The 20,927-nt window shown below is 54.8% G+C and overlaps 2 protein-coding genes across 10 annotated transcripts in view; one reads left to right on the forward strand and one right to left on the reverse strand.

The window, feature by feature from the left end:
- The first annotated feature begins 4,922 nt into the window (after positions 1-4,922).
- The window catches only part of P4HA2 (prolyl 4-hydroxylase subunit alpha 2), a 70,150-nt gene continuing 54,145 nt past the window's right edge, over positions 4,923-20,927 (forward strand). For all 8 annotated transcript variants that reach the window (XM_060415599.1, XM_060415591.1, XM_042250249.1 and 5 more), the window contains exon 1: positions 4,923-5,111. The gene's annotated coding sequence lies outside the window, so the exon portion shown is untranslated. The remainder of the gene's footprint in view (positions 5,112-20,927) is intronic.
- Positions 6,275-20,639, reverse strand: PDLIM4 (PDZ and LIM domain 4). Of its 2 annotated transcripts, XM_027969950.2 has the most exons (7): positions 20,508-20,639; positions 15,940-16,091; positions 12,326-12,407; positions 7,590-7,771; positions 7,219-7,382; positions 6,709-6,826; positions 6,275-6,589 (listed from the first exon to the last, which is right to left on the reverse strand). In XM_027969950.2, the coding sequence occupies exons 1-7, from the start codon at positions 20,598-20,600 to the stop codon at positions 6,385-6,387; spliced, it is 996 nt and encodes a 331-aa protein (XP_027825751.1). In that variant the 5' UTR covers positions 20,601-20,639; the 3' UTR covers positions 6,275-6,384. The 2 variants fall into 2 exon arrangements, with proteins under 2 accessions (XP_027825751.1, XP_042106187.1); XM_042250253.2 differs by lacking the exon at positions 6,709-6,826 and having other exon boundaries at positions 6,519-6,589.

A 20,927-nucleotide genomic window follows, 5' to 3' on the forward strand; every position in this document is an offset into this window, starting at 1 on the left:
AAAATGTTTCCTATTACATAGCACAATGACTGGAACATAGTAGAGTCTTAGTAAATAGTTGAATGAATGAGTTGAGGTGGCCTTACCTCCTTTTCAGGGTTTAGGCAGTATGCCAGCAGAAACCAGGACAGCAAGGTGAGGAGGAAAGAGGTAAGAGGCAGGGGGGCCCAGGGTATGTGTGTGTGAGAGAGAGAGAGCAAGTGCTGGCCCCAGGGCTCCTGCACCTCTCCATCCCTGGGTGGCATCTGGCAGTATGGAGATAGGTCTGGGCCAGGCTCTGACTGAGGAGACAACAGGTTGTGCCAGAAGCACCAGAAAGGAATGGAAGAGGAAGGATGGAGGAAGGGCATGTGGTTGGGAGCTACCACAGGACTTTGCCTGGGGTCAGGCTGGCCAACGCTCTACTCTAGAAGGAAACAGGGGAGCTGGGCCCGAAAAAGTGATTAGGCGTTTCCTGAATGAAGAAGAAAGAGTAAAGTCATTTTGAGCTTGAGAAAAGGTCTGAGGGTATGAAAAGGAAGGATTGCTCAGAGAATTGTGAACTGTCTTGTGTGGCTGCTGCTACTGTTGCTAAGTCACTTCAGTCGTGTCCAACTCTGTGCGACCCCATAGACAGCAGCCCACCAGGCTCCCCCGTCCCTGGGATTCTCCAGGCAAGAACACTGGAGTGGGGTGCCATTGCCTTCTCCAATGCATGAAGGTGAAAAGTGAAAGTGAAGTCGCTCAGTCGTGTCCCACCCTTAAGGAACCCGTGGATTGTAGCCTACCAGGCTCCTCTGTCCATGGGATTTTCCAGGCAGGAGTACTGGAGTGGGGTGCCATTGCCTTCTCCCGTCCTGTGTAGCAGAGGAAGTAAAAACAGGCAGTTGGTCAGCAACCTGAAGTCTGAGAGGCTTTAATTGGTAGGCCAGTAATTGATTGGGCCCTAGGGCCATGCCCTTGACCAGGGAAGAAGGTCCATGAAGCAAGGGAGTGAGAGAATCCTCCAGGAGTCCTGAAACAGACCCCAGAAATACTTAGGAGGCAGAACCCCAGACACAGTGACGGGTGGGATGGGATATCTGGGGAGATGTCAAGGATGATGTCCAAGTCTCTGACTTGAAGGCCCCTGAGGTGAAGACCTGAAGAGAGGCAGTTTTGGAGATAATAATGAGAGGTTGGTCTGCGGGGGTTGGTGGGCTGGGCACTCTCTGAACTGCGGATCCTGGCTCTGTGTCTCCGCCTGGAGACTCAGCTGTTCTGTCTCAGGACTGGGACCCTGGGTCACAGAGATCCTGTTCCACAGGGACCCTGCCTGGTAGTTGGGGGAGTGAACAGAGCCTGGGCCTTGAAACAGGGAAGACTGGCAGCTCTGGGTGCCACTCCCCTTGGCTCTTGTCCCCCTAGCTCAACAGGATGCCTACCTCAGCAAGGGTTGATCTTGTTGTGAAAAACAACGTACAGGTTCCTCTGTCCTTGTCTTTTGGAGTAAAAGGGTGACTCACAAGTTAATGATTGGGAAATGTGAAGTTGTAGACACAAAGAATGGCTGTTGGGTTGGGGAACTGGTAAGAATTAGACTATAAATCTGACACATGGCAGAATCTCCAAACTCCTAGCTCCCTGAAAGATACAGATACAGGCCTGACACTTCTAGGATGTTTTACCAGGAAGCAGACCCCCACCAGATGAAAACCACTGACCCCAAGAATAGAGACCCTACATTGGTTGAAACCAGAAGGTTGATGATACTTGAAAACTTCAACTTAATGTCAACCCATCGGAGAACTATCCACGAGCTGATCAAACCCTGCCCCTTGAACACTATTAAACTCCTCACTACCTCCTCCAGGGTGGGTCACACAGACTTGAGGGCATTCATTAGCCTTTGTCTGGCAAAGCAATAAAAGTTACTTTTCCCTACTTTATCCAGAACTCTGTTTCCAAATTTCTATTTGGCACTGGTGAACAGAGTTCTAGCAGTAGTTGTTGCAGCCCTATTTGATCATGAGGGGCTGTTGGTACATAGGCAGCTCAAGAACCCCTCAATTTGGTTGGGTAGGCCACGTGTGGGGTGGTGGTGACTGTGGGATTAAGGTGAGCAAGGGCAGCTGCTGGGAGTGAGGAGCCAGGTCTCTACAAGTTTGAGTCTGGGAGAGGTGTGGGGGGCCTGTGACAGGGGCTCCTGAGACTGATGACTTACCTGGCTGGGGATGCATGTCAGCCCTCTGCTCAGCCTGGTGCTGTTGGGACCTGGTCTGCAGATGAGATGGGTGGGGAGGGAATGGCAGACTCCTCACTGCCCCCACCCTACTGGGTGTGGCCCAAGGGGTGGTGGGGAGTTCACTTCTCCAGGGAACACTTGCCTACTGCCCTGGACTGTGCTCCTTGAGGGAGGGGCAGGGTATGTGGGAGAAGCCTTAGAAGGAATTCTTGAAAACAAATTAAAGCAGGAACATAAAATCTATGAGAAGAAAATGGAAATGAAAATATACAAAAGTACTATACAACACTCTGGAGATGAAAAAAAAAAATAGTCAACCTGAGAAAGAAATGACTGGAGAAGGAAATGGCAACCCACTCCAGTATTCTTGCCTGGATAATCCCAGGGACAGAGGGGCCTGGTGGGCTGATGCCTGGGGTCGCACAGAGTTGGACACGACTGAAGCGACTTAGCAGCAAGAAAGAAATGAAAGAGTTTATTTGAGCTAAACTGAGGTTTATCCCTAACAGACAGTCTGAGAGCACTATGAGGACCGTTTGACAAGGAAAGGTGGGGAGGTCAGTATACATGTGATTTTCGTTAAGGGGATACTAGCAATCCAGCTCACATCTCAGGAGAAGGCTGCTGCTAGTCATGAGCAGCAGACATCTTAGTTAATGGTTTTAGTGCTTTTTCTTAGTTTGGGAAGATGCAAGAATCCAAGTTCACAAAAATTTTCTCCTGAAATCTGTCTGAAGGCCTTTTCTGCCACTTTTTCCAAAACACAGAATGCCTTGCCTCATCCTGATCTTCCCCTTCTATACAGGGTCTGTTTTAAGTCAGTGACTGCAGTGGCTACTGACTTCATTTTTGTAGAATGGCAACATTTTGGATTTTACAATCCCTTTTGGTCTTAATTTCAACCAAGGTTTGGCAGGGAGGTGGGGTACATTTCACGACCAATTTGTCTCACGGCACTAGGAATGTTCATTCCCAGGTCAGTCGGAGATTTCACTGATGGGCCATTCAGTGTGCTATGACTGGACTAGGCCCTATTAACAGTAACCCAAAGCCTTTGGACTGCATATCTCACTAGCCTGCTTTGGTCCAGGAAGTTGTTTCCTCTTGTTGCTTCTTCACATATCTAGTTACACTAGCACTATCATGACTCTGATGGAACTATATATTTGGTCAGTCATTTCAAGTTGCCTAATCATCATTGATTTTATCTGAGGCTCAGTCACACATTTGATAATGCAAGAAACAATAATCAGGTAAAATAAGCAGACTATAAGATATATATCTAGTAATTTAATAAGGTCATAAGTTACGTATTTAAGCTAAGAATGTCTATTAGGTGTGGCACAGTATTTACCCAGGTGGTCTGACTAGCCTATTCTGCACTGGTCGCTATCTTTAAGGGAAATTATATATTAGCATTGCATATAAAGTTCCCCAAATATGTTTGCACATACAAGGCAAGTGGTGGTGGGTCAGCATGAACCCTTACAAGGTTGAGAAAGGAATGTTACTTTCTAAGGAATTACATGGCTGGTACCTGGAGAAAAATTGATCTTTATGGTTGAGCAGGCATCTCTGCCCGTGTGGAGGTCTGTTTAACCACCTGGCAGCTGCACAATACACACTTGAGGGAAAGGAGGAGGCCAAAGGGCAGAGAAAGTTTTATGTTTTACATTTTTTTGGTCTTGCCTTAAGATCTGAGTTTTTATTTCATCAACCTGAAAAAACGCAGAATAAGCAGAGATCACAGATTTCTCTGGGAGGAAAGGACTGGAGCCAGTTCTTCTTACCTGAGCCTGTAGATTCAGGGCAACCTCAGTCACGGTTCAAAGAGGTTTGTTGTCTGTTTTTCCAGAACCTGATATTGAGTCTAAATTGCTGGACAAACGGAAATGTACGAGAATAATATAGGCATGTTTGTAAATGAAGACCAAGGAGGAGAGATTGGCACGTTAACCTCTTTAAAAAGTAATAATTAAATCAATATGATACTGTCTCAATAACAAGAAAACAGTTCAGTGGAATAGAGTCCAGTAACAAAGATTCTTGCAAAAATATAAAAAGTTCTTATCTATCATTAAGCAGTTAAACTTCGGAAAAATGAGTGAAGGGTTTAGAGGAATTCTTGGAAGGAGAAGACCATTCTGTTTCCTGTTCACTCAGCACTCACTAGCAAACACCACAAATATTTGTTGAATGAATGCTCATCCCTGGTAATCAGAAGAAAGTGAAGTCGCTCAGTCGTGCCCGACTCTTTGCGGCCCCATGGGCAGTAGCCTGCACCAGGCTCCTCTGTCCATGGGATTTTCTAGGCAAGAGTACTGGAGTGGATTGCCATTTCCTTCTCCAGGGAATCTTCCTGACCCAGGGATCGAACCCAGGTCTCCTGCACTGTAGACAGACGCTTTACCATCTGAGCCACCAGGGGTAATCAGAGAAATGCAAATTAAAGTAACTACATATCTCATTTTATTATCAGATTGGCAAAAATTAAAAAAAAAAAAAAACACAAAAACTTCATAATACCCTGAGTCGGCAGGAGCGTGAGGAAATGAGTACTGTCGTATGCTGATGGTGAGAGTGTGAACTGATAGCAGTCTTTTGTGGTGTGTGATAGTACAAAACTGAAATCAGCACAAACGTACACTACTCGGGGCTCACTAAATAAGGCTGCTTCCTGTCCTGAGCAACCTAACAAGAGGGTGAATCCACGTGACTCGGAGTCCAGGACGCGTCATCACCGTGTGTGAATAGCCAGGATTCATCAACTCTGCTACCACTCATATTTTTTAAAAGTGCGAGTCTTTACCGGACTGTGCAACGGACCAGGGAAAGGCTCAGGACCGCCTCACCACACTGTCACCGCCGGGCTTCCGAGGAAGAGTGGAGTTTACCCTCGACTTTGGAGGCGAGTGTTCTTTTCTTTCTAAAATCTTCCTCTCTCACACACACATACGCACACACTTATTCACTCATTCACTCACTCCGCGCGCCCTCTGGCGGGCAGAGTTGGGGAAGAAGGAAAGGAACTAATTCAGCGACTGGGCCGTGGGGGTGGTGGCGCGGGGGTGGGGGGCAGACCCGGAAGAGAGAATGCTGAGATGGCCGGGAGGCAGATACCGCCCCCAGCCAAACCGGTGATCTCCAGTCATATCCCCGCGGTGTAGTCCCTCCTGCGGCTGCTAGGGGCCGCCCGCGCTCCTGGTTGTGCCCTGCTGCTACTAAGTCACTTCAGTCGTGTCCGACTCTGTGCGACCCCATAGATGGCAGCCCACCAGGCTCCCCCGTCCCTGGGATTCTCCAGGCAAGAACACTGGAGTGGGTTGCCATTTCCTTCTCCAATGCATGAAAGTGAAAAGTGAAAGTGAAGTCGCTCTGTCGTGTCCGACTCTTCGTGACCCCATGGACTGCAGCCTACCAGGCTCCTGCGCCCATGGGATTTCCCAGGCAACAGTACTGGAGTAGGGTGCCATTGCCTTCTCCGTGGTGGTGCCCACACGGGGCTTTTCTTGCCTGTGCTCGCTTTTAACATTCCTTTGCACACACAGCCCCTCACCCTTAGGAGCTCTTCCCTCCCTCATCCCTTAGTTCCCAGCTGACACCTTCCTTAACTCCATCCAGATCAAACCCTTTAGGGTGATGTCCCCTTATAAGCACCTCAGACCTCCCCTCCCTATTAACAGACTTGCGCCTGTGATTCATGTCTGCCATCCACCCAGGCTGTGGCTTCCTTAAGGACAGGTACACTAAGGTGCTTAGTGATGTCCGACTCTTTGCTACCCCATGGACTGCAGCCCGCCAGTCTCCTGTGTCCATGGGATTCTCCAGGCAAGAGTACAGGAGTGGGTTGCCATTTCCTTCTCCAGGGAATCTTCCCAACCCAGGGATCGAACCCAGGTCTCCTGCACTGCAGGCAGATTCTCTACCATCTGAGCCAGATAACACAGTATTTATCTTGCTCACCGTTATACCCAGTGCCAGAGAAAATGCTTGGGATCTGAACCAGTGCAGCACTTGGGAGTCAGAGCCTGTGTTGGAGGGAGGCAGGCCAGGGCACCGACACAGCGCAGGTGGAGCGGAGGAAGTTTATTAGAGAGCCAGGGCGCAAACACATATTTACACGGACCGCGCGGAGACGTTAAAAGAAGCAGAGGCGGGGGATGCGATGTTCCGGGAGCGGCTCAGACGAGTTCCACCTTGGCATTAGGGTACACCGCCACCACGTCGTAGCCCTCGGGAGGCTTGACGCGTGCCTTGGCGTGGCTCTCGCAGTAGAGCCGCTCGTCCAGAAAGAAGTAACCGCGTTGTTTGAGGTTCAGGCCGCAGTCGCTGCACATGAAGCACTCGGGGTGGTAGAGTTTGTCCCGCGCCTTGACGATGGTGCCCCTAGTGGGTGACCGAAGAGGACGGCGTCAGGGGCTGACAGCTCCGTAAAGCGCGGCCTTACTCAGAGCCTCCGACGGAGGACGCTGGGGGCAGGTGGGGAAGGTAGGGGAGGTACTCACACGATGCCGTGGCCGCAGCGCGTGCATTCGGGCAGCCCCTGCAGGCCACTCAGCGGAGCGCCTAGCTTGCTGGCCGTGGGCTTGAGGTTCCGGGGACCGCCAGGCCCGGGCCGTTCCCCTGAAAGCCAGAGAGCGAAGAAGCCCATTTGGAAGAGCCCATTGCGGAGGTCAGAAAAAGCGGAAAACTTCACTTCTGCGGAGCGCGGGGCTGCGCCCTACTTCCAGAGCCACCCGCACAGAGACTGGGGAGGGGGTTGGAAGGGCGTGAAAGGAGGAGCTGCGATACAAGTGCAGTGGTAATCAGAAAGCCCCGGTGCAGCAAGGGGTGTGAGGAGGCGCAGAGAACACGCGTTGCTGTTCAGTCGCTAAGTCACGAGGGACACGTGGGAGGGGCTAATGGCTGGGAAGCAAGACGTGGGGTCGCAAAAGCGCAGATGGGGCAGGTTCGGAGGGCGGAGTTTACGACTTCAAGGAATGGGAAGGCAGGTGGGGTAAAGAGAAGAGTCCTACCGCCCTCGCCGGCCTCCAGCATGCCCTGCAAATAGCGGAAAGAGCCTGACTGCTTGGGCTCCGCAGCTGCAGGCTCGGCTGGCTCTCGAAGCATCCTGTACACCTCTGAGCCCAGGTCGACTCCGCAGTCGCGACTCCTCGGAAGGCCTCTGGCTGGGTCAGTGCTGGACGAAAGAGATGCACGAAGGGACAGGGTTGCAGTACTAGCCTTCCCCCTGCCAGTTCAGGGTTCTGGTGAGGTTTCATGAGTCAGAATGCGACCAGCTGAGACCCAAGGTTAAGGGTCAAGATTGGACCTGGTGTGAGATTTGAGGGGTCAGGAATTAAGATGGGATCTGGGTAGGGCATCAAAGGTCCTGCCTCTGTACTACCTGTGGGGTGGAGACACGTGCAGGGCACCCATCTGGGCCAGTAAAGTAGCCTCACTGTTGCTGCCATTGTGAGGGACTGGGAGGCGAGGTGACTGCCCGTAAGGAGATCCCAAGCCTGGCCTGCCATCTTCTGGCCCAAGCCCGGTGGCTGAGGGCCGCCTGCTTGTCAGTGGACTGCCATCCTAGGAGAGATAGAAACCGGAGGCACTGGGAGACCGTCTGTGGTACACCCACCTATGCCCTGCTACACCAAGCATTCTTGGGCATTGCCTGGCTACTCTTGCTCAGGCACCTCTGGGCTATAGTGTCTAGTCAGAGAATGGGTCTGTGGAGGAAAGGCTAAGCCTTGGGCTTGGTTCAACCCCTGAAGAAATGAGAAATGCTTATGGAAAGTCAGACACGCAAGCCCTGAATCCTTGAGACGCAACCTTGGCTCATGAGCCCTGTGGTGGTTCTGACTCCCAGTGCCCATGTGGGTGGTGTTTGGGCAGGACCATCCCAAGAAGCCTTTTAAGGCCTGCATGTCTGTTGCAGAGTGTGTGGCTTCCTTGCAAAGGTGGTCCTGGTGCCAGGTATTTTTTACCTGTCAGAACCGCACTGGGTACTAGGTGGGCCCATGGCTGGGAATGCAAAACAAGAACTCCTGTTCTACAGTCAGGAAGGGTCATCAATCATCGTGTCCCAGGACCCTTTGGCAGGAGCAGGAGGTTTAATGGTACCATTGTGGTACTTTCCTAGTGGTCCAGTGCCTAAGACTCTGAGGTCCCAGTACAGGGGGCCCAGATTTGATCCCTGGTCAGGGAACGTTACCCCACATACCACAACTAAGGGTTTGATTGCTGCAACTAAAAATCCAGCAAGCAATGATAACAAAGCTCAAAGATCCCTCATGCTGCAGCTAAGACCCAGTGCAGCCAAATAAATAAATTTTTTTCTTTAAGAAAAGGTACCATTGTGAGGTCAGCCCTCTCTAGGCCTGTAGTTTCACCCCCACTTCCTGCTTCCCAGGCAAAAAATGGGTGGCCTTCCATAGACAGGGCAGATGAGGGGCAGAGAGCAGGCCAGGGCTCAAAGCTCCCCATCTCACAACCCTACAGCCAGCCTGATGCCCATGACCGAGTCATCTAGGGGAGGGATGCCCTGAATATGCCTCCTCAACCCAAGAGAAGAGGGAAGTTTCTCTGCAGGTGCGGGTCTGAATGGGGACTGGGGACCTTTGTCCCTGCAGTGCTCAGGGCCGTGTTGCCTCTAGTTTGTAGGCACACAGGCCTATCCTCAGCAGTATCAAAACAGGCATGCACACTCTCACAATACCTTTACAGACATACCCATGCAGGAAGGCAACACACAGGGATCAGCCAGTCCACCTACATACACCTAATCACACAGACTTATGTGTACTTGGAACCAGAGCTGGTCATGCTGGGGATGACCATGTCCCTATCCATTGACAGGGACACAGTTGGTGGCCAGAGCACCCTGACTTTAGGGTAGGGCCCAAGAGCCCAGGCCGTGAAGGTATCCTCAGCCCCATTCTGGGAGGAGACATATAAATTGTCCCTCCACTCTACAATGTGAACAGGGCTGTCAGGTGGGAGGAGAGGTGGCCTACCATCAGGGGAAAGAGCAAGCCTAGGACTTGGGCAGCCTGCAGCTGGAGCACAGTTGAGCCTGCAGGGCTTTGCCCAAGCTGCTGCTTTCTACAGGCTCTGAGCTGGGCAGAAGCATGAGGAATGGGTGAACTAGCAGCTGAGTGACTAGGTAGGGTTGGAGTCCCAGATTCTCCCACCCTAAAAGACAAAGGAGAGGGTCTCTCGCTGCCCAGGTGGGCCCCCATCAATGAAGCAACAGCAGCAGAAAACCCTTTATCCCACTGGGTCCAAGAAAAGCCCCTGAGAAACCCGAGCACTCTCCCACGTGTGTCTGCAGGGCAGGCAGGCCGGGGCTGGCCTGGCCTCTAATGGGGACCAGATGGGCCATGGACTGTGGGGGCAGGGCTGGGCCCCATACAAAGGAGGCTTCAACAGGATGAGGGGCTGGAAGGACCTAGAGGAAGAAGGCCCTCCACTTACCCCTGCCCAGCAGGGTGTAGGGGTTTACTGCAGGGTCATCAGAGCCCCTGCCCTTCCCATGGCCACCCATGCAGCAGCCTCGGCGGTTAAAACACACGTGATGACCTCAGTGTTGGTTTGAGTCCCAACTTTCTCACTCACTCATTGAGCCAGTTACATTACCTCTGTGAACCTGAGTTTCCTCATCTGTGAAACGGGAGCATGATGGTTTCTATATCATAAGTTCCTGGCGGGTATGAAAGGAGACCTTTGCATATAAAGCGCTGAGCATAGTGCCTGGTATGCATCCATCATTGGATGAATGGCTGTCGTGAGCATTCCTGAGCCCCGACTCCTAACTTCCCCTCTCCATGATGTGCCCATGTACTGTCGGGGCCCGAGTCCCTGCCAGCTGCTGATTTAGTTGTTCAAGCCTCTATGTGTCACTCCACAGCATGGGGGTAACCATGGGCTTGCTCATCAGCTCCCACGTGCCTGTGGTCAGAATCTGGGACACTCAACTGGGACAGAGGTGGGCACTAACTCCAGGTGAGCAGGTGGCACCTCCCAGAGGCCGAGCTTCGGCTCTCTACTTGTCTGGAGAGGACAGGCTGAGTCCTGCACTGCCTGCTGCACCTGGCTTGCCTTAAACCATCACCTGGTTCTCAGCTCAGATGCCACCCTCTCTGAGAAACCTTTCCTGATCACCATCCTTCCTTCACTCTGGGCTGTGTTCCCACGTGAGGCCTGAGAGAAGTCTTCTATGACCCTATATGGAAGGAGGGCCTGAAACCCCAGTTGTTGAGTGCCAGGGTACCTTGTGCAGCTCTGAGGGCCAGCTGTGGTTTTCCCCTCCTGTGATGGCTCCAGCTGGGCCCACCCCCATCCCCCCTGCAGGCAGAGGGTGGGAGCAGTCTGGGGACAATGGGCCCTGTGTCTGTGTTACTGAGGACACGACCGGGCAGGGGCTGGGTGGGGGTGTTTCTGTCGCCACCCACGGAGCTCATGACCTTTTAAGTACAGAATGGAGGCAGCAGCTAAGGGGTTGCCCTGCTGCTCGTGGAAGATCCCTCTGCTTCCAGCCTGAGCCACCAGCAGCCTGGCCCTTGAGGAAGTCAGTGAGGGGAAGTGTGGGAGCAGGGGGAACTGCCCTCCAGCCCCCAGCCCCCCTGGCCCAAAGCCTCTCCTGGAGGACTCAGCAGACCTGAGCTTCACATTGCAAAGGACACTTACGCGTGAGTGCCGGGCTCACACATGAGCTGGGGGCCTGCACCACGCTGTCCTCGTTGGTCAGCCCCATATCAGGCCTGGCTGACTTGTCTATGTCTCCCACCCCCTGTCCCCATGGGTCCACGGGACTACCAGGAGCAAGCTCCTGAGACGCAGGTGTGGCCCCAGATCACTGCAAGAACAGCTGAGGTCCGGGGCAGAGGAAACTGAGAGGCCTCAGCCCTCGCCTCTGCCCCCAGCCACCCCTGGGACTTTTCTCTGAACCTCTGGTGCACAGTCTCGCCTCTGGGCCTCTGTATGTGCTTCACTTTGTATGTGGCACACTTCTCTCCAAGCCCCTTTGCTTGCCTTATTCTTCCCAGCCCCTCAGGTCATGGCTTGGATATGCCCTCCTCCAGTCCTCTTTGACCCTTGATTGAGCTTTTCACCTCTCTGGACTCCTTCAACGCCTGGCTTCTGCCATCCCGGAACTGCTAGGTGCCTCTCCCCTTCCAGAGGGCACTTCCTGCATATGGTATATATCTGGCCTCGGGGATGCCAGTAAAAGCAAGGTTGGAAACAAACATCAGAGAAAGATGGGGACTGGGATAGATGGTGAGGGCAAGGCCACAGCAGATCCTTCCCTCTGGTACATACAGCAAAGCCACCACGGAGAGACAGACAGTCCCACGTGCTAGGTCCCAAGTTCTGGATCCATCACAGACCAGTCGAGTCTCTACCTTGTTTAAACTCTGTGGCCCCAGAGATGTCAAGTTCACTGGATACCTCAGCCTTGCTACCTAGGCTACCCCTCCGGCCCATGGCAAAATGAGGCCCTAAAGCAGCCTGGCCCCACCTTACATTCCTTGAGGACAGCACCATAGCTGTGACTCTAGTCCTACACAGAAAGGTAGCTGAGCAGACAGGCCTGTAGCCTGAAGGCTGCTAGCTGCAACTGCAGAATGGCCAGGAGGAAACTTCAGTCTTGGATAGGCAGGGCATTGCCTTATATTCTAAGGTTAGGTCTGGCCAGGTAGGTGCCCAAGGTTAGGATGAGGCAGAAGAGTACCCCATAGCCTGTGGCCACTCCACAGCCTGTGGTTGTTCCCCACTGTGCCCCCAAGCCTGGTGACTTCCTCCTGATCTGGCATCACTGGGCAACAGAGTGAAACCCAGCTGGGTAGGTGGTAGCCCTGAGCCAAAGCCTGGCCCAGTCCCTGCCCATCGCGGGCACTATTGTCCCAGAATCCAGGACTGCCTGGGGTACCAGCAGAGCCCACTGCAGATACCCATCACCTGGGGAGCACCTGAAGGGGCATGGACAGGGCTCAGAGAAGCCTGCTTCAGTCTCTGGCGTGGGCACCTGAGAACTATGGTGAGGACATCCGCAGTTAAACCTGTGGGTGAGGCCCAGCCCCTCTGTGCTGGGCTTGCTCTGAGCCAGGCCAGGCCAGGCCAGGTGGTATATGTACAAACCTGGGCCTCGGAGTTGATGTGGATCCTGTGTGCCTGAGCCTTGTTGTCCTCTGGGGTATTGGGCCAGCTCCTGCCTTCAGGCCTGTGGCAGAAATTAGGATGGTCACAAATCTCTGCTTATTAGCCCACTATGCCTGGGATGAGGACCAAGAAGGGTTGGGGTCTGGGCCCAGGGCCAGCCTGGACCAGGCTTGTTACTCTGCATGGATAAGGATACCACCCCAGCACTTTCCCCTGCACCAGAATGGCGGCTGTTATGGCAAGGAGACACAGCTCAGGATTCTGGGGTAGGCTGTGTGTCCCTTCTCCACCAGCTGGTCCTTCCCACTCTGGTCTGGTTCCTAGGAAGGAAGCCCTACAGCTTCCCCACTTTTCCACCCTCTCTGTCACTTCCGGAAGCTCCACACAAAGAGGGCCAAGCTCATGGCGGGGCAGGGCAAGCCAGGCCTCACACACTGATCAGCTGGGAGCCCACCGTTCATCCCTCTTCCATCCACAGCTCTGCCCAGGCCTGCGGGTCAGGCACCCGGGGACTGTGGGGGGAGGTGAGATGGAGGCTCTGTGGGGTGCACCTCCCCTCCTGTAGCCGCCGGCAGAGTCATCACCAACGTCTGCCCAGCCCAGATGGGAAACAGGCCATTAGGAAATTCCTGCTTCGCCATAGAAACCAAAAGCCAAACACTCAGGAGGGAGAAAAACATCATAAACCTGCCATCAGTGGGGCAGGCGGGGCCGAGAGGCTACAGGCCTGGGGCCCAGTCCTGCCACCAACTAGTCCTGTGAGAGGGCAGGCCAGAAGGGTGTGTGGACCCTGGACTGGCAGGTGAGTGTGAGTGAGGCTGGTTACATCGAAGGGGAATAAAGTCCCAACTCCACCCCACAGGGCCTCCTGAGACTTCTCAGGGGTCTCACCACTGGGCTAGCAGCTCAACCCTGCCCCTCTCCCTCCACTCAGAAGAGAATTGTAACGACCTGACCACCACAGTCCCTCTGCTCTTGCTCACCACTGCCCATTCCTTGGTCCCCTGCAGGCTACCTCTCTCCTCCACAGCTCTTCAGAAGCCTGTGGCACCAAGGCTCTGCTGTCCCACCCCTACTGGCATCTGGCTCCAGCACCCTCAGCCATGCTCCCAAGATACTGCCCTAGATCACAGCTCTAACTATGGCCTGGACATACTCAGAACTCTGCCGGGATAAACCTAGGACATCTTGTGTGGCTCTTTGGCCTTAAACTTCCTTGAAGTCCTGCCCAGAAGAGAGGTACAAGCCTGAGGTCTGAGGATCAGAGGGTACAAAGTGCCCAGAGCCATGAGGGTAGCCCAAGGCATCAGGTTGGCATGAAAGGCTTATTTGTATGTCAAATTCCGCCCCCAGATCTCCATACTTTAGGCTGGGCAGGTAGCTCTGTCTGTCATCTTTAAGTCCCCCAAAGGGTGGGCTGTGAAAACCCATCTTGTGTCACATGTAATAGGTGACAGGGATCCAACCAAAGGCCTTGGGGTTGGAGCTGATGCCAGGAAGGTCCTGGACCTACAGAACGTACCCAGACATTGCGGGTTAGCTTGGACTGCTGGATATCTGACTGAGTTCCAGACAAAGTAAGCATAGTGGGGAAGCTGGGCCTTTACTTCACTTTTCATCCTGTGATCAATTGGAATTAGTCTGTGGAGGATTAGAGCTCTCTGTACATAAGAGAGTAAGTAGGTAGGGAGGCTGGCCTGGGCAGAGCTCCACACAGAAGCTCCCTCCAGCCAGCTCGCCAGGCCCAGGTCAGGGCCTCAGGCATAAGTGCTGGCACAACAGGCAGGACAGAGCAGGATCAGGGGCCTTGTAGGTGAGAAAGTCCCCAGGATAAGAGATGCTGGCCCAGAAAGTCAAGGTGGTCCTTGTCTTGATCCCCCAGAATCTGCATGCATGAGAATTAGGGATAGGGGGTGGGGGAAAGGACCCCAGCTTTTCACCCTGACTGAGCAGACCTTGTGTGTCATGATCACTCAATCCCAGATCCTCCGTTTTGAAGTTGAGGAAGCTAACGGCTCTGATAGTAAGTCACCAGCTGGAGGACAGCACAGTTCTCAAGTGCAGAACTGGGGCTAGAACCCAGAATCTGTGATAGGAGAGAATGTGCTCTCCCCGGCTCCATGTCCAGCAGCGTCTGGGAGCTGAAACACCCAGAGTGGAACAGGTCAGGGGACCCCTGGCTCCATCCCTGCCTGGCTCGGAACAAATGACCAGGGAAGGAAGGAAGGAAGGGGGACCTCCACCCTGCCCCCGTCCTGCCACCCTCCCCTGACATTATTCCCTCTGTGGACCTCCTGAATCAGGCCCCTTGTGAGCCTCCCCTGCCCCTCGCCCCACTACTACCAGGGCTTCCTTTATACAGCCAAGCAGAGTCAAGGCCAGAGGTGAGTCAGGGCCCAAGAACCCAGCCAAGTTGGGTGGCTCGTGGGCAGAGCAGTGCTGATGTTTCCCCCAGCCAGCCTGTACCCCCGTCTCAGAGAGGGTGATGAATGTGATCATGCTTTATGGAGAAGGAAACCCAGGCTCATGGAGGTCATCTCGTGTACCTAACAGACCTCAGAGTCTGGAAGAGGGCCAGCTCTGCTGAACTCCTGGGCCAGTGCCTCCTCACTGCGGGCCAGGTGGAGTGTACCAGGTCCTGGACTTGCAGCTGGGCCCACTCAGCCCGGAGAAGAGTCAGAGGTCCTGACTTCAGCCCAGAGCAGGGCCAGACTCAAATGGGGCTACTTCAGAAGCCTTCCCACCATGTTTAATGGCTCTGAGCCAATGGATTACCCTCTGCCCCACCGGCTCTAAGGCCTGGTTGGCCACGTTGTGGTTTGGGGAGGATTCGCCTACACACATCCACAGGGGGTCGTGGAAAGTCCCTGTTAACAGGGAACGTGGCAGAGCTGAGCAATTATGTCTGACTTGTCTGGATCCAGGGAAGACAGGGGGAGGGAGATCCCGCTGAGGCAGGACCCAGCCAACTGCCCCCCAGCCAACTGCCAACAGCCTCAGCAAGGCTTGACGGGTCAGCAGTCAAGCAGAGGGAGTGGCCTCTTTGGTGAGAGTGAGAGAGACCTGAGGTCAGTCAAACCATGCTTCCCCATTGCTCCACTGTGTGACTTGAAGCACCCTCCAGACTTTGTGAATCTCAGCTGTCTCACATGTAAAGTGGAGCCTATATTAGATTTTACCGTATCAAATGGGTTTGACGGTTAAACAAGGTGTTGGTCGATAAAATTTTTTGAACTGCTCATCACTCATGGGTGGGGAAAGGACAGATATCACACACCACCGACACCCCCCGGTGTGAGGCTACCGCAGGTCTTATTTCAGCCCTGATTTTGGGTTGTCTACCCCCTGCTGTAAGACCCCAACATAGACTCCAGCAATAGATTAAATGGGGGCTTCTTCCTTTCTTAAGCCACCCACATCTCCCAACAGTGCCTGCCAAACCCCTGTGAGAGCGCTGCTCCTTAGGCCTGGGGTGCCAGGGAACAGAAGTAGAAAGGCTGTGTGAGGCCCTGCTCTCCCAGGGTGCTGGTGACCCAGAATTCGCCCTCCCCTGACTCACCCCCTCGTTCTGGCTCAGTCGGCCCTGTGCGTACCTGCTCACGGACAGCGTGAGGTGGTCCTGGCAGCCCTTGATGCGGTTCTGTGCTTCCAGGTGTGTCATGAGCTCTGTGCTCTCACCATTGATGGCCTGGATCAGGTCTCCAGGGCACAGGGCAGCCAGGGCAGCCTTGCTACCAGCATGGACCTGTGGATGGACAAGCCAGAGGGCTGGGCATTGGTCATTACATGGCCTTGCTCAAGGCCATGCAGACCCCTGCCAACCCCAGAACCGTGCCAGTGCAGCCCTGCTGCTAATGTGACCCTTGGGTGGGCATACCATAAGACTGACTGAGTTCCCACATGGCCTGGCTGGAGCCTCTGCACTAAAGGCCCCAACTCCAGCTCACAGAGGTCTGGGAGGACATGATGGCATTTGACAGGAGATTCCTCTGGGCTGGAACAAGTACGATGTCACTCTTGCAGTCTGCATATATGCCGATGGACATGCAGGGGACACACAGGGATATGTGCTCTCAAATAAATAGTTAATACAAACATGGACACATAGCCTACATTGCCCCATCCAGCCAGACCACATAGTAAGTCCCTTGACCTGACACTCAAACCCTTAGTGACCTTGTTTCTTTTCATCCCCATCCCTCCATATTTATCACAGGCAGCAGAGAGCTCTCTCTTACCGCCACACTTCTGCAGGTGCTGTTACGTCTACCTGGAACACATTCCTTTGACCCCCTAAACCCTAGTTCCCCTGTCATCCTTCAGGTCTTAGGCTCTCCATAGAGGCATTCCCCCTTGGAGTCTCTCATCTGGTGCCCCACTGTACCCTGTGTGCCCCCTTTACCACTTAGCTCCCCTAATAGTGTTAGCACCTCATTCTGTGTTGTCACCTCCCCAGGCAAGTTGAAGGCCATCTACTTCCAGCTGCCAGCCTGCATTCCTGAATCACAGCTTCCTTTCCTCTGGAGGACAGGCACTGAGGCCACCCCGGTGCCACTGTAGACCCCAGAGGGTCAGCAGCGTCCACACTGGAGCCTCCTTCAATGCTGATCCCTTGACATGAGTCACATGAGGTTGGGGATAGACTCATGGGATGCCTGAGTAAGCAGCCTGGGGGGAATTCAGGCAATAGGACATCCTTTACCCTGTCTCTGGTCCCTGCACAGCCTCTGGAGAGAGATTTTAGGGACCTTCATTCTTCCTAGCTTCTTTGCTAGTGTCAAGCTATGGCTCAAGAACTGTCAGTGACACTGTTCCTATGGGGCGGGAGCTCCTGGAAGCCTGGCCAGGCTCTGCTTAGCCAGTTCTCTGTAGTGAGTAGACAAAGCTGAGGTGCTAGCAGCTCCTTGGCTGGAGTTCTGGTGTGGGCACTGCCAAGCTGACCTGCCCTGGAATAGGCTGCCCCAAGGAATATTCTTCTAGAGCATGATACCCTCAGCCACCATTAATATTCCCTTGTTGGACACCAGCACCAACATAGGTCTGTCCTCCCAGGGGAAGCACCCACTTGGCACCATCCCACCCTCCCCCCTCAAGGCCCTGCCAGGACCCTCTCCTTCATGGATACCTGCTCAGTGCTTTAGCCATAACTAGCTCATGGCAACCTCTCAACCACCTAATGAGACAGAGGCTGTTCTCATCCTTATATAGAGATGAAGAAAGAGAGGTTTTGGGTATGGGGTACTTTGCCCCATTCCCTGTTTTGGAGAGGAGTCTTCTTTCTCAGGGGGTGGCTAGCGGCAGGATGACTCAGCCAGTACAAGGGGTGCATTCAGGCCCCTGTGGGTGGAGGAAGTTCTCGAAAGCAGGGGTGGCTGGGGCTCTGCCAGCGCTGCTAGCTCGGGAGTTCTGGTCAGAGAGGGCGAGAGGCCAGGAAACCGTGACTCTCCCAATTGCCTTTACATGCATTGTTTCATTAGTCCTCAAGGCAAGCCTATTTCCTAGATGAGGAAACCAAAGCCCAGAGAAGCACAGGACACTCAGCTGATAACCGGCAGAGTTAGGATTTCAACCCAGGCCAACCGATTCCAAATCCTTTGCTCTTAACCACAGTGTGCATTTCTACAAAACAGAGAGGTGTTCTGAGTAGGAGGATCAGCATGTATAATGGCTCATCTTGGAGTGAGAGTGAACGCAGGCTTCTGTGGCCAAAATATCATTGGTGAGGAGAGAATGGAAGAGATGAAATCAGAAAAAAATGCAGGGACCAGATCTGCGGGCCTTGTAGGCCCAGGAGAGAAGCTGGCATCTCTCCCGGGCAGTTGGGGAAAAGGGAGGATTCTAAACAGGGAAATCACAGGACAGAGTTGAATGCAGGCCGATTTTTCTGGATGCTGAATGCAGGATAAACAGATAAAAGGAAGAGACAGAGGAGAAAGGAGGTCAGCTGGGAGACTGGGGCATGAACCAGCAGTCTCACCTATGGCAGCTACTTTTAAAGCCCCTGTGTCACTCCACCTGATCTAGATACAAAAAGCCCCTCCAGGGAGTTGGGCATACAGTTGGTGGTATTTGTTTGGGGCACTAGTTTCTAGGGACTTGGTAGTAGCAATACCCATTAGGATGCCAAGGCCAGCAGTCACTATAGTTTGCAAGGAAGGAGCCCTGGACAGTGTTTTTTTGCGGGGGAGGGGGGGGGTGCTCCCCAAGGCTTTGTGGGCTGAGGTTGCATAGTCCCGGCTCTGCCAGGCAGCCAGCCTCCTCTCTGTCTGAGTGTGGCTGCCTCCATTGGGTGGGGGAAGCCCCATGAGCGTGGGAGGGGTTGGGTCTTGAACCCCCCTGGTGAGGACACTCCCACATATCATCAGTGTCTGTAGAATTACCCTTGAAGTACCTGCTGGGCAAGCTGTGGCCTGTGCCTCCTCAGCTCCGTAAATCTCCCCAGATCCCACCCAAATCCAGGCTCAGCCATCCTGGCTCCTCAGGCCTGAGCTGCTGCTGTGTGACTTTGGGGGACAAAGAAGGGGTTCTTCCCAGCAAACTCTTTTCAGCCTCTCTGCGTGCCAGCGGCCTGCATCCTGATCGGCTCCAAACAAGGCCGCTGCTGCTGCCGCTGTGACGTGTGGAGGCCTTTCCTCGGCGGGCAGGCAGCCGCGTGGGCAACAGATGTCTCTGCTCCCTGCCGCCTGCGGCCGTCAGCCGCCGCCACTGAGCCTGTCAGCGGCCTCACGCCCAGGGTGCCTGGCCGGCTGGCCTGCCTCGGTGGGTGGACACACAGCATGACATTCACAGGCAGACACAGATGTGTTCCCGCCCCCTCACACACACACACACACTCCCACACCCCGCAGGGCTCTCTCAGGAAAGTGGGAGATGAAAGGCTCCCGGATGCGCTGAAGGCCCACCTCACTCAGCCCCAGAGACCTAGTGGCCGTGGGGTGAGGGCAGATGTGGGACTCCTCCCAGGACAGCTGGGCCTGCCTGTCACCCTGGCCCCCAGAAAGAGTATTCCATGATGCCATGCTCCACCAGGTGCCCAACCCCTCCCAAGAACTAGAAAGACGTCTTGGAAAGCCCAGCTAGCTTGGTCCAGCCCCCATGGCAAGAAGTGGCAGAAGGGTGGGGGAAGGTGTTCTCAGTTCCATTGACACAGGGTCTCGAAGGCCAAAGTAGCCTGTGTGGGGTCAAGGGATGGCCCAGGCCCCTGCCTGCCTTCCCTTCGCACTGGGAGCTCCCAAGGGCAGGGTTCTGTCGCCTTTGGTCCCCTACACTGGGAATCCAAGGGGCAGAGCCTGGGTCTCCACCTCTGGCCCTTCAAATACGGGACCCCAAGGTTGGGCCAGGATCCCGTCTTTCCCAGTTTGGGCACCCCCTGACTGGGCCCGAGTCCTCCCCTCTGCTCCCCTGTTCCCCTTGGATTAGCCACCACCCAGGCTGTGCCCCCTCCTCTTCCTCAGCTGTCCTAAGCCTGGGGCAGTGCATGGCTATGGAAACTTGAGGAACTGGGCTGAGGTTATCCTGGCCCCTGGCCTTGTGAGTCTTGTGGGGAAGGGGTCTCAGAACTGCACAGACAGGCTTCCCCTTCCCTGGAAGCCAAAAATTCCTGGTCACTTCCCCTTAGGACAACTGAGGTCATGAATGAGCGACTGACCAAAAACCAGTCCGGGGAACTGGCTGGGTCTTTCTTCAGTTTCGGAGAGGACCCCAGACCTCTCTGGGGTCGCACAGCTCTGCTGGCAGGGACCCTTGATAGGGAAGGGGGGGCTCTCAGTCATTTTGCCCCACATCTCCAGGAAGGGTTCAAATGTAAGCAGCATTTCTGGGCCTCTGTTGACCAGTCCCGGCCCCTGGCCTATGACTTTGGTCCTTCCATGGCCTGCGCTTGAGTCCCCCCAGATGAGGCCAGCAGGAAGGCTGCTTTGTGAACTCTTTGTGGGGGGCGGGGGGTCCTCCGAGGGACAGGGCAGGCAGGCCCAGGGAGAGGGGGAGGGGGTTGGGGCGGCGCTGCCCAGCCTGGAAGCCTCCTCTACAGCCTGTGGGTCACCGAGGCCAACGCTTGGCCTCCGAGCCTCCAGGACGTCGGGGATCCGGGTCCCGAGTGGACCTCAAGGGCTGGGTCTCAAGATTCAGGACCACCCCGCCGCCCTGTGGTCGCTGGACTCACCCGCGAGATGGTGAGGGGTACGCTGAAGTCCCGGCCGCCCACCAGGCGGAAGCCCCAGGGTGAAGGGCCGCGCAGGGTCACCGAGTGGGGCATCGCGAGCCGGAGCCGCAGCCGGAGCTTGAGCCGGACACTGAGGAGCCGCCGCCGTCCCCGCCGCCGCCTGGACGCCGCGCCCCGCCCCCGGCCCGCCCGCCCCCCCCCCCCCCCCCTCCCGGCCCCCGCCCCCGCTCCCTGCGCGCCGGGATTGGCCCCGCGGCTGACCCGACCCTCCCACTTCGGGGGGCTCTGAGGACCCGCCCCTCAGCCCCGACCGCCAGCAGCCCGGCACCCCGACCAGGTTCTCAGAGACCCCGGACCCTGACGGCTCCAACGTCCGAGATCCTGCCCGAGCCTCAGTTCTGCGGGCTGCGGAAGCAAAAG

This window comes from Ovis aries, chromosome 5, assembly GCF_016772045.2.
Source record: "Ovis aries strain OAR_USU_Benz2616 breed Rambouillet chromosome 5, ARS-UI_Ramb_v3.0, whole genome shotgun sequence".
In the NCBI taxonomy this organism is placed as follows: Eukaryota; Metazoa; Chordata; class Mammalia; order Artiodactyla; family Bovidae; genus Ovis; species Ovis aries.

Excerpts from the sequence above, each read along its gene's own strand:
- PDLIM4 (XM_027969950.2), bottom strand. The coding sequence starts at position 20,600 with ATGCCCCACTCGGTGACCCTGCGCGGCCCTTCACCCTGGGGCTTCCGC. Across the intron at positions 7,383-7,589 it reads CACGTGTCTCCACCCCACAG|CACTGACCCAGCCAGAGGCC; the intron begins GTAGTACAGAGG and ends TCTTTCGTCCAG. Across the intron at positions 6,827-7,218 it reads GCTGGAGGCCGGCGAGGGCG|GGGAACGGCCCGGGCCTGGC; the intron begins GTAGGACTCTTC and ends TCTGGCTTTCAG.